At 48.5% G+C, this 15,829-nt stretch overlaps 1 protein-coding gene across 2 annotated transcripts in view; it reads left to right on the top strand.

Annotated features, from left to right (window-relative positions):
- The window catches only part of LARGE1 (LARGE xylosyl- and glucuronyltransferase 1), a 602,024-nt gene that overhangs the window by 476,547 nt on the left and 109,648 nt on the right, over positions 1 to 15,829 (top strand). For both annotated transcript variants that reach the window (XM_082634479.1, XM_082634480.1), the window contains exon 7: positions 14,123 to 14,227. In XM_082634479.1, coding sequence (XP_082490605.1) covers positions 14,123 to 14,227 — 105 coding nt within the window. The remainder of the gene's footprint in view (positions 1 to 14,122; positions 14,228 to 15,829) is intronic.

Here is a 15,829-nt window from a genome sequence, read left to right as displayed (position 1 = left end):
CCTGGGCTTTCCTTCCTCCTCGTCCCTGTGCTGATATGAGTTGCACTGCCTTTTATTTTAGAGGCGCAGTCTACGTACTCCTCAGTGACTGACGCACACTCAGCAGCACCCCTTCTGCGTCCCCCAGGACACAGACGAGAATGGTTTCTTAGAGTCCCCTCTACCACCTCTTTCCTGGAGCCTGATTGGCTCCAAACACAAGCTAAATTGCTGTTTTTCCAACATGAACGTTCAGCGGACAGATATAGAACCTTCAGACACTGTCCACAGTACGCTGAGCCCTGGGAGATCTGGGGTTACAAGAGCAGTGGTGTCTACCCCCTTTCCCCACGCGACTCATCCTCTTACCAGATTGCAGGGGAGTAAGCATTCTCATTTCTGCCTCTTGGTCTGGCCCTCGACCCAAGCATGTCGCCTGCATGCAGGTCCCTTGGATGCTTGTTGACCGTGATGTATGTCTCCAGCCCTTACCTCTCCCAGCATCTCTAGGCTTGTGTGTCTCTAATGTGATATTTCTAAAAGATTGGAAAAAAGTAAAACCCTTGGTTTTTTACTCGGCAAATCATCCACTAATGCATTCCCACACAGCAGCAAGAATATTCTTTTCAGAACATTCAGATCACGTTGGCCCCTCACTTTCAGTACTGCCATGTTGCATCACCCAAAGGGGCACTGTTCCCATTGTCTTCTTTGCGAGTGGTGCTCTGGTGTTGTGCCTGAGACCCTTTACTTTCGCCCCCTGCTTGTCCTGCCTGGATAAACCTCCTTACTCTGGGCCCTGACCCACAAGGCCCCACAGGTGTGTCCTGCCCGCTTCAGCCTCATCTCTCTCACCATCAGCTTACCATCCTCTCCTTGGCCTGCGTGTCTCAGTCCCACTGGCCTTGAGTCATTTGAGACGTGTGTTTTCCTCCCGACACCAACTAATTCTTCAGTTCTCTGAAAACACCACGTAGGTGTCCTACAGTTCTGTTCAGTTCTGACACTACTACCCAGTGTTAGCTACAGACCCCACGGGTTAAGGGCTCAGACCCACAAGACCACCTGTACTTCAGACACCAGTCACAAGTGTTGGGTCCCGGGGTTACCCACATTTCTGTCCAATTTGGCTACAAAGTTGGGGGTTTCCAGAACCCCCTCTCCTCAGCTAGGTTTGCTGATTTGCTAGAATGACTCACAGAACTTAGGGGAGAGCTTTATTTACTGTTACTCGTTTATTATAAAGGATGCAACTCAGGGACGGCCAAATGGAAGAGCTGCACAGAGCAAGGCATGGGGGGAGGAGCGTCCCCTCTAGGGCCCACCACCCTCCCAGAACCCCTGTGTGTTCACCGACTCAGAAGCTCTCAGCCTGTAGCCTGTTGTTTAGGGGTGTGTGTGGAGGTTCCAGCAGGCAGGCGTGGGTGAATCACTGACCACTAGTGATTAACGCGATCTCCGCCCCACCTAACTCTCACCCGGAGGTTGGGGAGTGGAGCTGAATACTCCAAGCTTCTGATCAGGGGTTGGCTTTTCTGGCAAGCAGCCCCCATCCTGAAGCTGTCTAGGGGCTTCCGAGGGTTTCCTCATTAGAACAAAAGATGTTCTTATCACTCGGGAAATTCCAAGGATTGTAGGAGCTCTGTGCCAGGAAGCAGGGACAAATACCAAATATCTTTCTGTGACACCACAGCCTTCATCTTGGCCAGGCTTCCCACTGCAGGGTTTTAGCAGTCACTGTTTGCCTTGCCTTGACACTCTAAGCATCTCCCTTCGGATCTTGATTTAATCCTTAGTTCTTCAGGTAACCTCCTGGCTGACGTCTCCTCTTTCAGACCCTGTGCATTACTCTGGACCTCTCCCTCCCAGTTCTTTCAGAGTCACAGTTCCACATTTGTTGGTGTGATTGTCTAGTGACCTTGCCCTATGGGATGGCTGAATTATGTGTCCCCAAAAGTTCATCTGTTGAAGTGCTAACCTCCAGGGTCTCAGAATGTGACTGTATTTGGACTTAGGGTCTTTAGAGAGGTCATTAGGTCATGAGGTCATTAGGATGGGCCCTGACCTGATATGATTAGTGTGCTTGTAAGAAGAGGAGATGAGGACACAGACACACAGAGGCATGACCCCGTGAGGACCCAGAGAGAAGGTGACCATTTACAGGGGCAGGAGACAGACCTCAGAAGAAACAACTTGCCAGAACCTTGGTCTCAAACTTCTAGCCTCCAGAACTGTGAGAAAATAAACATCTGCTGTTTAAGCTACCCAGTCTGTGGTACTTTGTTACAGCATCCCTAACAAACTAATACACACTACAAGGATGTTAGCTCCACCGACGGCAGGGACCATCTCAGGGTTTACCCATCATTGCATCCCCGAAGCCCAGCACAGTGCTTGGGCTTGCTCTATATGTATTCAGTAACTATTTGGTGAATGGATGAATGACCTCTCTCAAGGTGATGACAGACATCTTTGAAATATGGACGTTTCATAAACCCTGTACTGAGTGGTTCCAGGCCAATGTTCCTTTACCTTTCAGTATCTCTGTTTTGAATTTCCTGCCTGTCTTTCCTCCCTGAAGGCGCATTACTTCATCTCAATAATCTGCCCAAAGACCAGCCTTAAGAATATAGAGAGATTTTGTGCTCAAGCTTCCTGAGTGCTTCTCAGCCAAGCAGGGGCCTCTCCTGGTAACTCCCACCTTCCAGGCTGTGTTTCAGACTGTAAAGTTTGCTCAGTATCTGGCCTCTGCATAACTAGAGTATCAATGAGTAATAATGCTGTAATCTCAGAAATGCTATTGGGGAAAAAAAATTAAGTAATATCTACATAAGACCCAGAAAGGCTTGGTAATAATGATAATACTTAAAGTTGAATGGTAGTTTACAGCCTTTCATTTCACTCTTAAAACAATCTTATGATGGCATGATGGTGAATTTTATCATCATCCCTTTTATAAAATGAAAATAATAACAAAATAATAAAAAATAAAGTTCAAACATGGAGTAGTCTGGGCTCCCCTGGTGGCGCAGTGGTTGAGAGTCCGCCTGCGGATGCAGGGGACACGGGTTCGTGCCCCGGTCCGGGAAGATCCCACATGCCGCGGAGCGGCTAGGCCCGTGAGCCATGGCCGCTAAGCCTGCGCATCCGGAGCCTGTGCTCCGCAACGGGAGAGGCCACAGCAGTGAGAGGCCCGCGTACCGCCAAAAAAAAAAAAAAATGGAGTAGTTTGGGCCCGGGTTGCACAGTGAATAATTGGAAAAGCCAGAACTTAAATGTTGCCCTTTGAATCCTGCAAGCAAGTGCTTTTTCTGCAACCCCAGTGGGAAAAGTTAGAGGATTGCTCCTAGGCACTATTATTAGTGATTCAAGGAGTGTCTGTGAATGAAGGATCTGAAAGATACCAACCAACTGTGTTTAGAAAGAGACCCGACCCAACAGGTCCATGGACGGCCGTGGTAGCTGGACGCAGGCCAGCCCTGCTCCCCGAGCCGAGGCCTCATCTGAGAGGTGACGGCAGCCGAGCGTCCTGGGAGTCTGTGTGATAAAAGCAGCCTTGGAAGGGAGCCCAGCGGCTGGCTCCGCATCCCTTTTTCATTTTTCCCGTTTCCAAAGACCAAAGATCACGGAAGGTAGAAGAGAGAAATCATTATTTGAGACTGAGCAGGAGTTTTTAAACTGTAAATTAAGTTAATGCGGGCCCACTTGGCGCTGACTTGGGGGATAGGGAAGCTTGGTCTTGCATCTCGGCAGCTGGAATATCGTTATCTGGACCTTTATTGGATGGCAGGCTCTTTTCTGAGTCTCAGGCCTGCCTTTTCTGTTCTTCCTGGATGTCCCTGGGTAGGACATGCCCTCAGCTCAGCGCCCTGGGATTAATGCTGAAGGAAATTAGACTCAGAGTGCCCCGATGGGATCCAGAGGACTCTGCAGAGTCCTAGACCCCTGCCTGCGGTGCCCCAGGGGGCACCACAGGCAGGAACGGGAGGGCTAGACACCTTGACCAGCCTTTCCACCCATCCTCTCTAGGTCCTTTGGAGCTTTGCCCACAGCTGTGCCAGCTGCAGCCCTTCCCCTGGGGAGAGAAATGCCTTGCAGATTGTTCCTAACCATGAATTTAGGTGTAAAACATAGACTTTTGCAACAGAGAGACTGGAACACAAGCCCCAGCTCTGTGGTCCTTAGTCACATGTCCTTGACACGTGACTTTCCCTCTCTTAGCCTCAGTTTCCCTTTTGAAAGATGAGATGAGCACCATGCCCACTTCACTGGGGTTGTGGTAGGGCATTCTGAGATGATGCAAGACAAGCATGTATCCCGGTGCCTGGGCAAAGTGCTCACCGAGCAGGGGCTGCCCTGAGAAGAACAGCCTCCCCTCGCAGGGCAGCCACGCACACACACGCAGTACAAGTGTGAGAACATGTGTGGGGACAGCCCAGCACGAGGAGGATGTTAAGAAAGGCGTTGCTAGCCTGAATAAAGAGATCTCATGGTCAGGTTGGAAGGGAGCTTTGAGGTCATCCAATCTTGTGTTTCTGCTCAGTGCAGGTAATCCCCCGCCTACAGCATGCCTGCTGGGTGACCTCCCACTCCCAAAGGTCCCCAGACCTGCTTTTTTTTTTTTTTTTTTTTTTTCTTTTGGCGGTATGCGGGCCTCTCACTGTTGTGGCCTCCCCCGTTGCGGAGCACAGGCTCCGGATGCGCAGGCCCAGCGGCCATGGCTCACGGGCCCAGCCGCTCCGCGGCATATGGGATCCTCCCAGACCGGGGCACGAACCCGTATCCCCTGCATCGGCAGGCGGACTCTCAACCACTGCGCCACCAGGGAGGCCCCCCAGACCTGCTTTGCATCAGAATTCCTGCAGCTGTCCTTTGCAGAGAGACCCCCTGGCCTCACCCTGAGAGAATCTGCTTCAGTAAGAGTCCGGTGGGGTGTGCAGAGAGCAGCCAAACCAGTTGAGAAGCTTTTTGCAGAGATCATGCAATCCAGAAGGCAGTGTTTCCTTTACTGCTGTATCTCCAGCAGTTGGTACAGGGCCCAGTGCACAGCAGGGACGTGGTGAATACCTGCTGGATGGGGGTGGAATCACGCAGCCTCGGAAGCCATGCTCGGGAGCTTCTCCCTGGAAATGCAGCTCACTTCTGTCTGGGTGAACTCCAGTGATACTTACGGTCTTGCTTACAAGAAGCAAAATCTATCTTCCTTCAATCTTAACTCATGCAGCCTATTTCTACCTTCTAGAGTGACACTGATTCTAATTCCTCTTAGAAGGGATTATCCCTCAGCTATAGAGGTCAGTAAGGGTGAAGTATTTTTCTCCAAATGAAATCAGGGTTGGCTGAACAAGGTATAAACTGGAGCCGGGGGTGCTTCATCAAGCAGCCCCAAGGAAACAAAATGATGGACAGCAGGACCTTTTTAACTAGAGCACACGGATTCCATCTCAAGGACATGCAACATAAACATGGGGCACATAAACCTGGTTCAGGGTCCCCAATGCAGCCCCGTGAAATAGAAACCTTTACCATTTTACAGAGGAGGAAGCTGAGGAACTAAGAATTTGCCCAGGCTTACCGTTCAAACGTAGAAGAGCTAGAAATGTGAACCAGATGAGAATTATATTAAAGTTTAAGGAAAGAAGAGGAGGCCAAGTTGGAGAAGCTTAAGCATAAGGAAAAAAAAAAAACAGGGAGCGTAGAGCCGGTGGTGGAGTCCTATATCTTGCGCTGACGGCGTGTTTCTAAACACCTCCATCCCCTTCTCTGGGCTTCATCTGTCAAACTAGGCAGTTCCAGAGGAATTATTAAGTTCTCCGCAGCTCATGTGAACCTCTGTGTTCCCAGAGTGCATTTAGCTACAACCAAACGGAAGAAATCGGAGCTGTGAAACCTGCAAGTTCCGAAACAGTCCTTTTCAACCCTTTCAGGGCTGTTTAAATACCCTTTTGTGTCCCACCTTCTCGGGAGATGTTTTATTATTCTACACCCACTAGCCCACTAGCCGGGGGCACCTATGGCTGTGAAGCGGTTCTTTCAGATGTTTAGTAAATGGCAATGTGATACTCCTATGTTTTCCTTATTACAGCCATGCTGTAGTCAGACACGCATGGAAGAATGGTACTATTAAAGGCTTTTCTATTTTAAAATAGCTTAGTCGAATAAACATGAGGTTGGAAGGGCAGTGTTGTTTTCCCTGCTGATACTCAGGACAGCCCCTGGTGATAACATTTTAATATTCCCCTGCTGCTCTAAGCACAGCTGGTTTGATGTGCAGCAGTGGTTGGCAGACTCCCTCTGTGCACCCAGGAGCTTTCCTGGGGGTGGGAAAAAGGTAACACTGGAAGCATCCATCATCAGGGCTAGAGCTACCTGCTCCTGCTGTTTACCCGGAGAGGCTAACTAGTGCACAGCCATTTCCACGCCATTCACATAGAGCTCACCAGTTCTGGATGGTCTAGGTTTGTGGGTTGTAGATAATATTTATTTTTCATTTCTTCATTCATTCATCCAGCCAGCCATTCATCCACACTGTACTAGGCCTCAGGAGCATTACATTTTTCACTCAAGGAAGCAAAGTCATTAAATTTGTACTTTTAAAATATTTCTACGGCTGAGTAAAGCAAAATAGAATGGCAAGGGGCACCCCTGAGGGAAAGGTGATCAAGGATGAATCTGCTAAGGTATCAGGGAAAGAGAGATGGTGAGGATAGAGCAAGGAAGGAGATGAGTGTGAAAAATAATAGATAAAATCTGTAGGAGTTGGTTTTGGCAATGATGTGAGGGGTGAGGAGAGGGGGGTGTCAAGCTTGATTCAAAGGTCCTAGCTTCAGTGACAGGTTAAACCTTGACGCTACTAACCACAAAAAGGCAGGAGTCGGACTGTTATTTAGGAAGAGAAAATTGTGCATTTGATTTTGATCAGTTTGAGTTGAAGGTGGCTGTGAAAGAGCCAAATGAAGATAGTTGGATTTAAGAGTAAGAAGCTCTGGGGCTTCCCCGGTGGCGCAGTGGTTGAGAGTCCACCTGCAGGGGACACGGGATCGTGCCCCTGTCTGGGAAGATCCCACATACCACGGAACGGCTGGGCCTGTAAGCCATGGCCGCTGAGCCTGCGCGTCCCCAGCCTGGGCTCCGCAATGGGAGAGGCCACAACAGTGAGAGGCCCGCTTACCGCAAAAAAAAAAAAAAAAAAAAGAGTAAGAAGCTCTGGAAAGTAGTCTGATATGGAGATGGGTGATGATCTTCCCCTCAGTGGTATTTGAAGCTGTTGAGTTAGATTCCATCATCCAAGGATACGACGTAGAGCAAAAAGAGGGGGCCAAGGATGGGAGTTTGGGAGCCCAGCATTCAGGGGAGGCAGAGGGAGGGGAGCCCCATGAAGGAGGCGGGGAAGGAATGTCCAGAGGGAAGAAAACAGCCAGGAGACTAGTGTTACAGAAGCTAAAGGCTTCAAAAAGTTTCAGTGGGGCTGGGGAAGGGCCAGCAGCATGGCAGCTGGGGGAGCGGCTGGCTGAATTTCGCAGAGTCCAGCCTATGCAGCTAGGGTCAGTGCTTGAATCGGAAAACTTAGACTTTCTGAACAGTGACCATCACAAAAGGGAAAAAGGGAGATGCCTTTAGCTGAGCATCTACCACGAACCAGGCACCTTACGGTACTATCTTATTTATCAATACATCCATTCTTAGAGGCAGGGGGTGGGGATTCTATTCTTGCCCTTTTACTGATAAGGAAATTGAGGCTCAGAGAAGTTATGCCTTGGTCAAGCCATACTGAACTGGAGCTTGAACTCTGTTTTGCCTGGTTGTAAAACCCTTTGTCTTTCTGATTTATACCTGGTGGGCAAATGCCCCGCCTACCCTTTCCACATTCAGTGTGCCACGTGGAAGCATCATCAGTCCCTGCTTCCCTGGGGCCTCACCTCCTGAATGGCAGCAGCCCTGCCTTGAGCCAAACGCTGCGGAAGGAGGGAACCAGGGGAGTTCCCAGTCTGGAGCCATCCTTCTGCTGTCTGGTGACACCGACACCGGGGCCCCAGCAGAATAGCAAGCTTGTTCACTCTTGTCTGGCTGTTAGTGGTGATGTATGAATAAGCAAAGAAGACAGCTTCATTTTCCTAAGTTAACTTGTGCCGAGAGTAAGGAAGACGGGAAACAGCGCACTTAATCATAACCACAGGGCCAGCACAGAAAACAATGACAGAGCCTTTTCTGTTCATCACAGTGTTTTATTATAATAACTCCTATTATAGAGGAGACAGGCGGTGTGGAATGCTGAGGGCGGCAGCACACCAGCATCCCGCGTCATCTCCCCGAGAGGAATCCCTGGGATTGTACCTCTTAATGGGATAGCAAGCCCAGGATGGGTTTGCATCATCAGGATTAAGGCTTTAGACTTTGACCTCTGGAGACCAGGCTGTAGCTGCCACCTGGCTGGTGAGCTGGGATTGCCAGAGCTGTGAAAATAAGCTGTCTCATATGTGCTGTCACCGGGGACCTGAGGACAACTATGCCCAGAACAGTGTTCCAGGGCAGCACTGCTACCCGAAAAGCTTCGGGGGAAGCTTGGCAGCTTGGAGGTCTGTGTGGAAGGGGCAGGTGTGGCCTGCAGTGTGGCAGGGGCTGCAGTAGACAGGAAACGGGCATCCCCCACTCTCCCCATAGAATCCACTATTCCCTGCCCTCCATTCCTCCTACTTATCAGCGTTTCTGTCATTGCAAGTACCGTGCTGCTTCATAATTGTTTACCTGTCTCCTTCCAACTGCCTCTAGGGTGCAGACTATGTTTTATCTGTCTTTGATTCCTTAGTATTTTGTGTGGTATCTGACACAAAGCAAACCCTCAATCGATATCAAACTGAACGAAAGTGTAGGTAGGGTAAGGATTGTGTCAGCTAAGGAAGGGAGGGGACAGCTGAGAACGAAGATGCCGAACCCAGGCCAATGGGGCAGAATATTGGGCCAGGGAATTCTGGGTATGATGATAAGAGTAGATACCTACTGAACACTTTACTATTTTCTGGGCGTTGGTAGTGGTGATGTTTGAATAAGCAAAGAACACAGCTTCATTTTCACAAATTAACTTGTGCCTAGAGAAAAAAAATGTTTAATTCTGAGGTGTGTACTTTTGTCAACGCCATGTTATAAATGAATGAAGAAACAGGCACAGAGAGGTTAAGTAACTTGTCTGAAGTCACACAGCTAGCACCTGGGTGAGGAGCCAGGATTGGAAACCAGGCAGACTGGCTCTGCCATACACTTTCTTCACCACTTTACTGTACTCAAGAAGTGTAGGGCCTCCCTGGTGGCGCAAGTGGTTGAGAGTCCGCCTGCCGATGCAGGGGATACGGGTTCGTGCCCCGGTCTGGGAGGATCCCATGTGCCGCGGAGCGGCTGGGCCCGTGAGCCATGGCCGCTGGGCCTGCGCGTCCGGAGCCTGTGCTCCGCAACGGGGGAGGCCACGACAGTGAGAGGCCCGCATACCGCAAAAAGAAAAAAAAAAAAAAAAAAAAAAGAAGTGTAGCACTGGAGGCGGCCACTGAATTCTGCTGGTTGATGCGCTAAATTTAGACACCACATGAGTTTTATTGTTTGCTAGGGGCCCTGCAAGGGAACCTCACTGATGGCCAAAGCTGGGACAGAGCTCCCAGACCCTGATCAATAATTCTCAAATTTTAATGTGCATCCAGATTACCTGGGGATTTTTTTTTTTTAATGCAGATTACTAGACCCAGTGGCCAGAGTTCTTTCTTTTTTTCCTTTTTTTTTTTTTTTTTGCGGTACGCAGGCCTCTCACTGCTGTGGCCTCTCCCGTTGCGGAGCACAGGCTCCGGACGCACAGGCTCAGCGACCATGGCTCACAGGCCCAGCCGCTCCGCGGCATGTGGGATCTTCCCGGACGGGGGCATGAACCCACGTCCCCTGAATCGGCAGGCGGACTCTCAACCACTGCGCCACCAGGGAAGCCCCCAGAGTTCTTATTTAGAAGTGTTATGTGATGAGGGAATTAGTATGTGATATTACCCCCATACTCCCAGATCCTGAGAGATAAGACAAAGGAGAGCAAAATGTCACCTTATTTTACTGATAAAAGTTAAATCGGAGGTTTTGACTTAGATGTGCATCTACGGTGGATATTCATAATACCAACCCCAGAGCTGGAATCACCCACCCTGTCACAGGAAGCATGGGGCGACTTCAGCCTCATCCGGAGGGGACCTGCCCTGTACAACTGATCCAAGGTGGAGCTCTGCTGGCACACTGGCTCCTGGGAGGAAGAGGAAGGAATGGCTAGGCCACCTGAACTCGGTTCTCTCTGAAACTCACCAGGTCAGGTAACTCCTTCCCTGCCCTTGGGGAAGAGGAAGGATTGGGGTAAGAAGCCAGGAAATTCCTCCTTCACAAAAGGAAAGATGTAGAGGGAAGCAGCCTTCCGGTCACAGTTAACTTCACAGTTGAGGCTTGGGAATCTGCACTTTTAACAAGAAGCCCAGGTGTTTCTGTAGCAGTTGGTCCTCAGACCACACTTAAAGAAACAAACTTCTAGAAGGACTTGTGCTAGATGGCCAAAAGAAAACCATTTGGATGGGGTCACTGTCTTTCAGAAGCTGACCGATGAGTTTGAATGATGATATTTAAGAAGAGCTATTACAGGGGCTTCCCTGGTGGCGCAGTGGTTGGGAGTCCGCCTGCCGATGCAGGGGACATGGGTTCGTGCCCCGGTCCGGGAAGATCCCACATGCCACGGAGCGGCTGGGCCCGTGGGCCATGGCCGCTGAGCCTGTGCGTCCGGAGCCTGTGCTCCGCAACGGGAGAGGCCACAACAGTGAGAGGCCTGCGTACCGCAAAAAAAAAAAGAAGAGCTATTTTTAATATGCCCCAGCCCCTGTGGTTAGCCCTTAACACATATGAAGTCATTTAAACATGTGAAGTCACAGCAGTTAGATACTGGGGCAGAGAGAGGTTAAGTAATTTCTTCAAGGCTGCCCAGCTAAAAAGTGGCAGGGCTAGAAATTGGAACCAGGCAGCCTGGCTCCAGCCTTCCCCTCTGGCTACACTGCTGCACGTGGTTCCCGAACCATGGACACAGACCTCTGCAGGGGTGAAGGCAGTTAGCCCAGGGTATTCACAAGCCCACTTGCAAAGCCCAGCTGTCGCTTTAATCATCGACAAAGCAGCTAATGAATTCATCTAAAAAAGCAAAATGAAATCTTAGTAGCTGTTTATTATTTTGCCTTCTCAACCAGTGGATATTAAAATTACAGCTATCATGGTGCTAATTAAGGATTTTGTTTTCTTAACCTTAAAGAGGACTTGCCTATGTGAAAGGGCCGCTTGCCACCATCAAAGGATATGCAGCCCAGGTGCAAAGTGACAGAAGGAGAATTTGGATGTTATTCTTTGAGATAACATGGCTTAAGGTTAACCATGCAAAATTACTCCTTCTTTGAAGATGAAGCCCTTGAGTTGAAGGCTCCAGTAGAGCAACCCATATAAAAGATGCTTTCAGGTGCTGCCACCCCATCTTTGCAGTTTTCCATGTAACTGAGGAAGATGCCAGAGTTCCCAGAGCTGACTGAGAGAATATCTTGATGTTGGCGAATGGGGAGAGGATGAAATGCTTTGCAACCTCAGCAATGTGGGGACACTAATACACTAACATAAGTGGTCTCCATTCAGGAGAGATTTACGCACCAGATGTCATTTATTTAGCAGACATTTATTCATGCCTATTAGTGTGTTAGATATTATGCAGTCCTTGCCCTTGGACAAATGGAGAGGTGGACATTTACAGATGAGGTGTGTGTGCTTGAATATCACCCATTCCGTCCTTGACAGGACATAAGTCAGCCGATGGCAAAAATACCGGGAGGAAGCGCTAAGTAGAGATGTCCCCCCATCTAATGCGGGAATTCACAGTCTGCTTCTTGCTAGAGATGGGCCTTTACTGGTAGGGAGTGGCAGGGGGCAAGGCTGGCGGGAGCTGTATGAGTAAGACATGGAGATGAGGGCATTTTCGTGTGGCTGTTAGAAAATTCATCTGAAGGAGCAGGTCGAGGCAGAATACAATTCACGAAATATCCAAAAGTGGAACTTGGACTTTCAGATGGCTGAAGATTACCTTTCCTGAAGTTCACATGGCCACCCTGAATTCCATGAAACATTATTCCCCTTTATCGGTTCTGAGCACATGACACCCTTCTTTCATCATGCCAAAAAAAAACCATGGTGGCGCCAACCAGGGGTCATTAGTAAGAATGAACCAGCTCCCCCAAGGACCCCACGTGCCCTTTGAGTCCCAGCCTCAGAGTGAGGTTATTAAACAGGCTCTCTAACAAGGTTACAGCATCAAGACTCAGCACACGGCTTTCTCGGCTGAGGGCGCTGCGCCTTTCAGATCTGTTTTGCACGAACGTCCCAAGCTTGTTGCGTGTGGAATTGATGAGCTCTTGCACTTTCTGAATTGGCGATCTGTTTTTCTGAGGGGTTCTACACGTTTTGGTTGTGATTATATACAGTGACACAGTGGGTGGTAGTATTTCTCCTATGCCGCTAATTTATGGATTTGTGCTGGGGCAGTGATTTAGATGGGAGCTCAATAAATTGATCAAATAAATTACACCAAACCCACACACCATCATTTCAGGGAGCTGTCATCACACCAAAGAGGTTCTGTGTCACCCAGCGTGGTATTCCAGGAGAACCGTTGTGTTTTCTTCACGGGTTGCTAGGCTTTCATTTGGTCAGAAAGGGCTTTATTTCTCAGACTGGCCAACAATATAAGGATTTTAGCTCCAGAAGACATCAGTTAGCCGTGGAAGACAGTGCCCATTAGTCCTGGGACCTTTAGCAAGTTACTTAAATTTCTGAGTCTCATGGGGCCTCCCTGGTGGCGCAGTGGTTGAGCGTCCGCTTGCCGATGTAGGGGACACGGGTTCGTGCCCCGGTCTGGGGGGATCCCACATGCCGCGGAGCTGCTAGGCCTGTGAGCCATGGCCACTGAGCCTGCGTGTCCGGAGCCTGTGCTCCGCAACGGGAGAGGCCACAGCAGTGAGAGGCCCGCATACCGCAAAAAAAAAAAAATTTCTGAGTCTCAGTATCTCATCCTGTAAAATGTGGGCTTATAATTTCTACCTCAAACGTTTGTTATAAAGGTAAGCAGTAATGCGGAGACAGTGGAAAGAATCTGGATGTCAGATAACTATAGATTCATATCCTGGCTCCAGGATATGCAAGTTATACAAATCATAGTCCTCAGTTTCCTAGTTTGTAAAATGCTGTTGATAATAGTTGCAAGGGAATACCTTCTGCACATGGCATGATAGGCTTGTCTAATAGAAGATAGTTGATTCTGATGGTTACCTGCCCCACCTAGAAGGCCTGAGTCCAGAAACATTAACACTCTAAGAAATTGGGGTGAGCGGAGGTGCTAAAGCTGCTCAGAAATTGATTGAGAGACCTGACTCGCCTTTGATGTTGGCCTCAGTACAGTAGAGGGCGAGGCCCAGGTCAAAGCCAAGCGCTGGGGACAGAGAAGCAATTGTTCCTCTAGAAAACACGCCTGCCTTGACATGATGCTTGTTGACAAAAGACAGAGTGGTTGTGAGAGTAAAAACGCTGCAAGAATGTGGCTCTTTTCTGGGGGCTCCCTTCTCATTAACCAAGGGTCCTTTCTTCCTCTCTGAGTGAGAAAATTACCTCAGCTCCTGCTTCAAAAGCCAGTAAATTAATATACATTGGGAAATAGTGAACTGGAACATTTGAAGAAGAGTATGTCAGTAAATAAATATGTGTTACGTGAGTTAAGAGATAGATGGACAGATGGACGGATGAATAGTTTGGGATTCTGGCTTTGTCACAGATTAACTGGATGACCTTGGACAAGTTAATTAAGTACTTACTCTGGGCGACCTCCATTTCTTTTCTATAAAATAGGGATAATGAAAATGGCTGGGCTGCCTCAGTGTGAGAATTAAACATATTAATACAAGTGAAGCATTTAGATAAGAGTTTGGCACCTCAGAAAAGCTCCCAATAACAAAATCTGTGTTACGATGATTTGCCATTGTTGTATCTGCTGTTCAGTACTCACCGTCCCACGTGGCTTGGCTTCTTTTAAGACCTTTGCATTCTCTGTACTTCACAGGTCAACAGGTCCTGGGCCTGGTAGAGAACCAGAGTGATTGGTACCTCGGAAACCTGTGGAAAAATCACCGCCCTTGGCCTGCCCTTGGAAGGGGCTACAACACAGGTAAATCATGATGGTGGCTTGCTGGGGGTGGGACAGGAGGTGGGCCAAAGCACGGGAGAAGGCCACCTGGTTGTCTTAGTTCTGCACTGGATGGTACATAAGCCGTTGGCCTTCTGGTTCTTGCTTAGGGCTGCAGCTACAGGCAAAGTCGCTACTGGGCCGTGGCAGTCCGTGGCATTCTCACCAAAAAGCCCCTCTCCTGACTGACTGTCAGCCCCAGATCCAGCGGGACAGCTTTACGAGTGTGACCTGTAGGTTCCTTGGCTCTGTTAATAGAGACTAGAGATCATCGTGTCCACTTTAGGTCCCCAGGGTCTGTGTGCATCCTCAGCATTCAAGATTCATCTTTGTATGGGAAGCAAAGTTGCTGATGTGTATTGACTCAAAGTTTCTTGTCAGAAGTGACATAATTTCTTTTTTGTTTCATTTTGTTTTGTTTTTTCCCTTTTTTTGTATAATTGAAGTATAGTTGATTTACAATGTTGTGTTAGTTTCAGGTGTACAGCAGTGATTCAGTTATACGTGCATATATATCTTTTTGTTTCAGATTCTTTTCCCTCATGGGTTATTAGAAAATATTGAATATCGTTCCCTGTGCTATACAGTAGGTCCTTGTTGGTTATCTATTTTATATATAGTAGTGTGTATATGTTAATCCCAAACTCCTAATTTATCCCTCCCCCCTCCCTTTCCACTTTGGTAACCATAAGTTTGTTTTCTGTCTCTAGGGCTATTTCTGTTTTGTACGTAAGTTCATTTGTATCATTTTTTTTTAGATTCCACGTATAAGTGATGTCATATGATATTTGTCTTTTTCTATCTGGCTTACTTAGTATGATAATCTCTCGGTCCATCCATGTTGCTGCAAATGGCATTATTTCATCCCTTTTTTATGGCCAAGTAGTATTCCATTGTATATATATACCACATCTTTATTCATTTGTCTCTCAAGGGACATTTAGGTTGCTCCCATGTCTCGGCTATTGTAAATAGTGCCACAGTGAACATTGGGGTGCATGTATCTTTTCAAGGAAATGACATAATTTCTGCTAACATGAAATTGGCTAAAGCATATCATGTGGTCATGCTCACCTTCAAGTAGTGTGGCCAAGTGCAACCCGACCATGTGCCTGGAAGGAGAAAAGGCAGAAATATTTGGTAATTGGCACTTAGGGATACCACAGCCCCTAAACACCATGCGTCTGAAATCAAATCCATTGTCTACCTTCCTGCTAACCCAAAATGTGCACCTCCTCTTTTCTTTCTGTCTCTATTAATAGCATCATTCATTCATTCATTCTTTGTGCAGCTCTTGTCTGTCTAATGCTTACTGTGCACTAGGCCCTATGCTAATACACCAGACACAGCCCATGACCTCATGGAGCTTATAAAGGATGAAACTAGAGCAACCTCCCTCTCCTGAGGCCCAGGTCCTGCCACTGTCTACCTAGGAAATGCCTCTGAATTCTGCCTCTTCCCCTCCATCCTCTTTGCCACTACCTGGAGCTGGAACGTGGAGCTCCGGGGGCAGAAGGGTAGGTCAGGCCAAGAAGGGCTGGGACTTGGCATCTGGGACCAGCTGTACTGAGTTGGGGCAGGGGT

Source organism: Mesoplodon mirus (assembly GCF_964341445.2).
Source record: "Mesoplodon mirus genome assembly, chromosome: 11".
Taxonomy (NCBI): domain Eukaryota; kingdom Metazoa; phylum Chordata; class Mammalia; order Artiodactyla; family Ziphiidae; genus Mesoplodon; species Mesoplodon mirus.
Note: the sequence above shows the minus strand (reverse complement) of the source record. Positions and strands in the feature narration are given on the sequence as shown.